Source organism: Bison bison, unplaced genomic scaffold (genome assembly GCF_000754665.1).
Source record: "Bison bison bison isolate TAMUID 2011002044 unplaced genomic scaffold, Bison_UMD1.0 scf7180017864080, whole genome shotgun sequence".
NCBI lineage: Eukaryota > Metazoa > Chordata > Mammalia > Artiodactyla > Bovidae > Bison > Bison bison.
The window spans coordinates 4765961-4773673 of NW_011494652.1; the positions used below are offsets into that span (position 1 = coordinate 4765961).

Here is a 7713-nt window from a genome sequence, read left to right on the forward strand (position 1 = left end):
GCGGAGGTGGCCGGGAGCGCAGGGAGGGTCCCGGAACTTCCTTCCCCTGGCGTCCCCTGGACTCGCCAGCATCCCTTCGGCGCCATCCCCTCCCCCGCCGGCTAAGGCGCCTCCCCAAGCCCTCCCGGGGCCCCCGCCCCTCCCCGGCCGCTCCCCACGCTTCCCCCCACGGCCCCTCACCTGGTGTCCGTAGCTCAGGGGGCGCGGGCCGGCCTCCCCGTGGGCCCGGCCGGCCCCTGCCGACTCCAGGCGGCTCTCCCGCGGGGATGAGGCCCGGGGCTGACCAGCCGCGCTCCGCGCGCCTTCCGGCCCATGGCGCTCGGGCCCGCGGCCCCGGCTCACTCGGTTCCCGGCACCTTTTTCCCGGAGCGATTCGCGGCGGCGGCGGCGGCAGCGACAGGCAGGCGGGTGCGCGCCAACGAGCACGCGCACCGCGGACACGCACGTGGAGAGCGGACGGGGAGGGGCGCGCGGGGATCCACCCGGGTCCAGGCCGGCTCCCGAGGTCACCCGGACACGCGGCCACTGCAGCGCCCACGGGTGGCTCCTGGTCACGCCCGAGGCCCGGGCCGGCGCGGACCCGCAGCGCAGCCCCCCGGTGCTGCCGCAGCGCACTCACCCGGGCACAGGCGCGCGCGCCCCCGGCCACCCTGGCGCCCCGGCATCCTGCACCGCACGGGCGCCTGCTGCCGCTGCGCGAACCGTCACTCTGCAGACAGGCAGACAAAGCGCCCGCTCGCGGGCCCCTTCACCATCTCCCAGAGACGAGAGTCTTTGTCACATGTCGCTGGGCACCCTCCCCAACACACCCACACATACCCACACTCCCACACATCCCCGCACCCACCGGCAGGGCCGGGTGCAAACCCGCACTGTTGCTGGGACCCTCGCGTTCACAGACACACGGTGAAGGTCATAACTGTTCTGCATCACCAAGTCACGTGGAGGGTCCCCAACAGGCACGGGCCCTGTGGGGGGAGGGGTGGGCTGGGCGATGCCCCCCGGCCGGGCTCCCGCGGGGTGGGGCGGAGAGGGCTCGGCCTCGGGCTGGCGCCGCGCCCCGCCCCCGCTGCCGGCCCCTCCCTCCTCGTCCCAGGCTCCCCGCCCCACCGGGCGAGCTCGGGAACCAACCGGTCTCCGCCTCCGGCCCGATTGGTCTGCGCAGCGCGCTTTCCCGGCAGGCCGGCGGTGGCACGCCGTTTGAAGCTGTGCGTCAGGGGTCCTGGCCTGGCCCGCGGCCCCTCCTTCCCCTTCTGTTCCTACCGGGCCATTTCCGTGGAAGAGTAGCCCGGAACGAGACGGGGCTCCCGCGGTGTGTCGGGGCGGGGTCGAGTTCCCCGCTTTTTGCCTCCGAGATCCGGGCTCGGCTGGGAGCGCTGAGAGCTCTGAAGCAGAACGCGCACCCTCGTCTTTCGTCTGGGCCCAGCAGGGAAACAAGGAAGTTACCACCTCCCCCAAGTATCTCCTAGCCCTCAGGCTACTCAGGGAAACAGTGGTGGTGGTTTAGTCGCTAAGTCGTGTGCAGCTCTTGCGACCCCATGGACTGTACCCCGCCAGGCTTCCCTGTCCATGGGATTTCCCAGGCAAGAATACTGGAGTGGGTTTCCATTTCCTTGGATTTCTAATCCTGCCTGGTACACCCGGTCACCTTGGGCAAGTTCTTTAACCACTGAGACAGTTTTCTTATTCAGGCTGAGGAGTGTTGATTGTTGGCGCTTCATGGGGTGAGAGGGGAAGAGAGGAGGTGACCTGTGAGGGGCTCAGGCAGCTGGAAAGCATGCTTTTTGTTGCCACTCCTCAGACCTCCCCGGCTGTTGAATTTGTAAAATGAAGGCGCTGGATCCTTGCCCAGGTCACCTCTTGCTCAGTGGCATCAGATACTCCCTTGTCCTTCTCCCCATCAAGAACGTTTTTATTCCCTCTCAACACGTTAATGGCATCCACCACGTGCCGCTCGGCGGGGAGCTAGGATAGATCTGGAACCAGAGGGGCCTGCCTGCCCGCATGGAGTTTACTCCCCCACGGAGGACGGATGGCGTGACATCCTCCAGAAATTACAGAGGAGGAGGGGTCTACCCAAGGGAAACGCAGGGTGGGACGTGGAGGCCTCTTAGCATCCTTGCCACCCCTAGGATGCGCTAGGTTCTTTAGCTGGTTGAACTGGTTTTCTTGTCTCAGATTCCATGCCTTGGCACAGCTGAAATGTCCCCATTTTAGGAGGAGCACAGACTAGTCTCAGGGACAGATAGGCAGGCTGGTCACACCCGGCAGGCATGAGGCAATGTTGGCCAGCCCCAATCTGCGGTGGCTGCCATGGATGCTGGTAGGGGAGGAGACGAGAGCCCTGGGGACAGGAAGAATCTCTCAGAGCAGCCTCAGGGCCTGGGGCCTGCTGGGCCTGGGCTTCCTATCGAAGGTGCCTGAGGATCACGCGTGTGCAACCCACAAAGTTGCCTTCTCTGAAGTGACAGCCAGGCCACAGCCGCAGGCACACACACATTGAAGTCACGTCCACTAACCTCGAAGTCATGTCCTGGGGCAGCTCCCGCGGCGCGGGCTCCCAGGCGCTCCCACCCCACCCCTGCTTGGCCTCTAGGTAGGGCTCAGCCCTGCCGTGGCTTCACGCTGTCACCCAGCTGTTTAATGAGCAGAATGGAGGGCCCTTGTGCGCAGAGCACGTGGGCACCAGCCCCTCAGACGGCACCCCTGCCTCTAAAGCGCTCCCAGGTCTGAGAGCATTGCAAATGACGAGGCTGAGCGAGGCTTTCCCACAGCTGGTCCTGTGGAGTCCTAGAAAGGGAGTGTCCGGCTCCACGTGAGGGCGGGAGATGAGGACCGGGAAGGTCTTTGAGTTCAGGCCTCCAGGAGGAGCTCAGCTAGCAGGCGGGGTGGTGTGAGCGCACAGAGCAAGTCTGGAGTGACCAGAGGTGGCCGTGCCGGCGGAGCCCAGCAGAAGGCACGGCCTGAGGCCGAGGGGACACGGAGTCCAGAGATGGCTGTGATAGGGTCGTCTGGTGTGCCCAGTGGCACAGGAGTGGTGAAGGTGATGAGCGCAGGTGTTGGGAACCGGGTGGGTGGTGAGGCACGCAGCGGAAGGTAGGGGAGGCCTGGGGGAGACAGGCCGACTTGGGACTGGAAGAGCTTGTGTGAGGAGCACTCGGGAAGAGGTGCCCAGGAGGCACTTCCACATGGGGTCTGGAGCTGGTGGCCAGGACAGGCCACCCCGGGACAGAGTGCTGGGTGAGGAGGAGGGGCCGGGTGACAGCCCCCGTCTTGCAGGGGTGGGAGGAGCCCCGGGGGAACCAGGGAGGAGGCAGAGGGGAGCGAAAAGTCTTGGAAGCTCAGGGAGAAGGCATCCCGGCGGGTGTGGCTGGCAGGAGGAAGGTGGATTTAACTGGAAGCGGGGACGCGTGCTGCATGCGGTGGTGGGGTCCCTGGAGGTTGGGGCCCCTTTGAGGAAGCATGGCGGGGAGGGGTGGTGCTGCAGGAAAGGCTGAATCCAAGGATCCCTGAGGAGTGGGGACCTGGGACTCAGCACAGGCTCCAAGGCGAGCAGGGTAGGAGGGTGGGCTCAGGCCCCTGACGGCCTGGGGGCTCCGCCAGGAGCGGGGTGGGGTGGTGAGGCGGGGCAGGACCGCCACTTCACGGGGAGGCTTGCGCCGCAGCCTGGGGAGCCCTGCCCCCGGGGCGGCATGTCCAGCCCCTCCTGTCCCTGGCCAAACTGCATGGTGACACCCTCCCACCCACTCTGTCCTGCAGACCAACATCCCCTTCCTGCAGAACGTGCTCAACAACCAGCAGTTCCTGGCAGGCACCGTGGACACGCAGTTCATCGACGAGAACCCAGAGCTGTTCCAGCTGCGGCCCGCACAGAACCGGGCCCAGAAGCTGCTGCACTACCTCGGTCCGCCCGAGTCTCCCTTCTCTCCCCGCCAGATGCCTTGCTTCCGCCCCCACCCAGAGAGCCGCCTGGCCGCCCCACCCCATCCTCAGCCTGGCCACGCGCCTCCTCCTCTGCTTCACACCCCGACCCCGACCCCGACCCCTCGCCCCTGCTCCTGATCTCAGAGGCTGCTTCTCCATCTGTGTGGCTGTCACTAGGTCCCCACTGCCTTGACCCAGGAGGCCCTGGCTCTGGAGAGGACAGGGGCCAGCTGGAGGACCCGGGGTCCTGGAGGAGTGCCCCCAGCCCCAGGCCCAGCCACTCTAACTTCTGCCCTTGACTCAGGCTTGGGCCAGCCTGCCCTGACCCTCACCCACTCTCTCCCCAGGACACGTCATGGTGAATGGCCCAACTACTCCGATCCCGGTCAAGGCCAGCCCCAGCCCCACGGACCCCATCGTCCCTGTGGTGCCCATAGGTAGGTGAGATCCCTTCTGCCACCTCACAGCGGTGACACGGAGGCCGCCACTTGCAGGGTGGGTGCTAATGCCCCGCTCTGCCCTAGGCCCACCCCCAACGGGTTTCAGAGACATCCTGCTACGGGAGGGGCCCGAGGGCTTTGCTCGAGCGGTGCGGAACCATGAGGGGCTGCTGCTGATGGACACGACCTTCAGGGACGCCCACCAGTCACTGCTGGCCACTCGAGTGCGCACCCACGATCTCAAAAAGATCTCCCCCTATGTTGCCCACAGCTTCAACAAACTCTTCAGCATAGAGAACTGGGGAGGTAGGCTGGAAGAGGGAGGGGTGTGGGCCCCACAGTGCAGGCGGGTCACTCTCTGGGACAAGCTGGAGGTGGGAACCCTGGGGGAATCCGTGGGAACTGAACAAGGCAAGGCGTTCGCGGGTTTAGCAAATGGTGACCCGTGTCCCTTCTCCCGGACCTGGTGCCGGACCTGAGGTCGCAGAGCTGAAACCCTGGCAGCTCAGGGTGAGAGAGGAGATGCCAGCCTGTTGGTGAGCTGTGGCACAGAGAAGGGGGGTAAGGGCTGTGAGGGGGGCGCAGAGAGGACACTGTGAGCCCGAGTGGTCCCAAGGGGCCAGCAAAGGAAAGTCTGCAGGGGTCAGGGCCAGGATGTGAGGGACCCTGATGGGCAGGGCGCTGTTAAGACCGGAGTCGCAGGCTGCGGGGCGTGGCGGGGCCCCCAGGACGCGAGGGACCCTGATGGGCAGGGTGCTGTCAGGACTGGAGGCCTAGGCCGCGGGGCGTGGCGGGGCCCCCGGGACGAGAGGGGCTGACCTGGGCCTCTTGGTCTCGGTGCAGGAGCCACCTTTGACGTCGCCATGCGCTTCCTGTATGAGTGCCCCTGGCGACGGCTGCAGGAGCTCCGGGAGCTCGTCCCCAACATCCCATTCCAGATGCTGCTGCGGGGGGCCAACGCCGTGGGCTACACCAACTACCCCGACAATGTGGTCTTCAAGTGAGCCTGGGCGGGGTGTGTCGTTCGGGCCCCGGTGCGAGGCCTGTGCACCCCACAGTGGGCCGGAAACCAAGCCTCTCAGTAGCTGTGCCCAGCCAGGGCGGCAAACGAGAGAACTGGGAGGGCTCCAGGGAGGCCCCCGGAGGGCAGACGAGCCCCAGCGCACGTGTGCAGAGCTGCGGCTGGAACCCAGGCCTCCGTCTCCTCAGCCTGCCATGCCTTGGCAAAGCAAACAATCCCCAGCAGTCCTTCTGACTCGGGCAGACGGAGCTGCACTGCACGTGACTGGCACCGGGTGGCTCTGCTGCTTGCCGGATGCTGCTGGGGTGACCCCGCCTGGCCCAGGCTGCCCCAGAGAGGCTTATCCACGCCATGGACACACCCTGGTGCCCCCGCCAGACCCGGCCCTTATCTCACTCCCCAGGGCCTGCAAGAGGGCCAGGAGCCGGCAAAGGATGTGCTGAGGGGGTGGGCTGGCACTAACCCTGAGCACTCCTACCACTCAGGTTCTGCGAGGTGGCCAAGGAGAATGGCATGGACATCTTCCGGGTCTTTGACTCCCTCAACTACCTGCCCAACCTGCTGCTGGGCATGGAGGCGGCGGGCAGTGCTGGTGGCGTGGTGGAGGCCGCCGTCTCCTGCACGTGTGACGTGCCCGCCCCCAGCCGCACCAAGTACTCGCTGCAGTACTACATGGGCTTGGCCGAGGAGCTGGTGCGAGCCGGCACCCACATCCTATGCATCAAGGTGCCCGCCCAGCCCACCCCTGGGAGCCTGCCCCCTGCCCCGCCTCCCCGCTGTGACGCTCCTCACCCCCGCTGGGCACACTGCGTGCCCGCCCCTCACTGTCTCTCCTCCCCGCTCCCCTCAGGACATGGCTGGGCTGCTGAAGCCCACGGCCTGCACCATGCTGGTCAGCTCCCTCCGGGACCGCTTCCCTGACCTCCCGCTGCACATCCACACCCACGACACGTCAGGGGCGGGCGTGGCAGCCATGCTGGCCTGTGCTCACGCAGGGGCTGACGTGGTGGATGTGGCGGCTGACTCCATGTCTGGAATGACATCACAGCCCAGCATGGGGGCCCTGGTGGCCTGTACCCGAGGGACGCCCCTGGACACAGGTAGGCACAGCCACAGCCCTGCCCGTCCTGGAGGTCAGGGTGGCCTCTCCAGGCCAGGCCTTCCATCACCCACGTCTGCGATGGGGCCTGATTGACCTGGGGCCCCAGGAGGGGCCTCTGGGACTCAGCACACCCGAGCCTCCCCCTCTGGTGTCCCTGCAGGCGTGCCCCTGGAGCGTGTGTTCGACTACAGCGAGTACTGGGAGGGGGCCCGGGGGCTGTACGCGGCCTTTGACTGCACGGCCACCATGAAGTCTGGCAACTCGGACGTGTATGAGAACGAGATCCCAGGGGGCCAGTATACCAACCTGCACTTCCAGGCGCACAGCATGGGGCTCGGCTCCAAGTTCAAGGAGGTCAAGAAGGCCTACGTGGAGGCCAACCAGATGCTGGGCGACCTCATCAAGGTGAGCCAGGCGCGCCCACCCTTGCCGCGGGGTCTCCGTAAGGTGCCTGGCACCCTAAACCCAGGGGTCCCCTCTCCTCAGGTGACGCCCTCCTCCAAGATTGTGGGGGACCTGGCCCAGTTCATGGTGCAGAACGGGCTGACCCGAGCCGAGGCCGAAGCACAGGCAGAGGAGCTGTCCTTCCCCCGCTCGGTGGTGGAGTTCCTGCAGGGCTACATTGGCATCCCCCACGGGGGCTTCCCAGAGCCCCTTCGCTCCAAGGTCAGGAAGGCTGGGCTCCATGGTGGGGGGCGGTGCAGTGCAAGGGCGTCTGGGAGCCAGGCCTGACCATCCGCTCTGCATCCCAGGTGCTGAAAGACCTGCCGAGGGTGGAGGGCCGGCCAGGAGCCTCCCTCCCACCCCTGGACCTGCAGGCGCTGGAGAAGGAGCTGACGGAACGGCACGGGGAGGAGGTGACCCCGGAGGACGTGCTCTCAGCCGCCATGTACCCCGACGTCTTTGCCCACTTCAAGGACTTCACTGCCACCTTCGGCCCCCTGGACAGCCTCAATACGCGCCTCTTCCTGCAGGGACCCAAGATTGCAGAGGAGTTTGAGGTCAGTGGCTCTGGCACCTACCTGCGCTGCACAGCGGCCACCCCTGGGACCCCAGCACTTCCAGGGTGCCAGGGCTCTGATGTGCCTGTCCCCTGGCCTCGTGAGCTGGGGGTTCGCATAGTACCCTTAAGAGACTGGGGAGCTAGGTGTTTACAAGTGTGGAGCTGAGGCTCGGGGAGGTGGGCGGCCTGCCTGGGACCCCAGCACTTCCAGGGTGCCAGGGCT

General features: G+C 66.4%; 1 protein-coding gene across 1 annotated transcript in view; it reads left to right on the forward strand.

Moving 5' to 3' along the window:
• PC (pyruvate carboxylase) overlaps positions 1–7713 on the forward strand; it is a 103754-nt gene that overhangs the window by 94959 nt on the left and 1082 nt on the right. Inside the window, exons 12-20 of the mRNA XM_010837720.1 lie at positions 3758–3904; positions 4272–4361; positions 4449–4670; positions 5208–5364; positions 5871–6111; positions 6236–6485; positions 6648–6892; positions 6974–7153; positions 7240–7488. Coding sequence (XP_010836022.1) covers positions 3758–3904; positions 4272–4361; positions 4449–4670; positions 5208–5364; positions 5871–6111; positions 6236–6485; positions 6648–6892; positions 6974–7153; positions 7240–7488 — 1781 coding nt within the window. The remainder of the gene's footprint in view (positions 1–3757; positions 3905–4271; positions 4362–4448; positions 4671–5207; positions 5365–5870; positions 6112–6235; positions 6486–6647; positions 6893–6973; positions 7154–7239; positions 7489–7713) is intronic.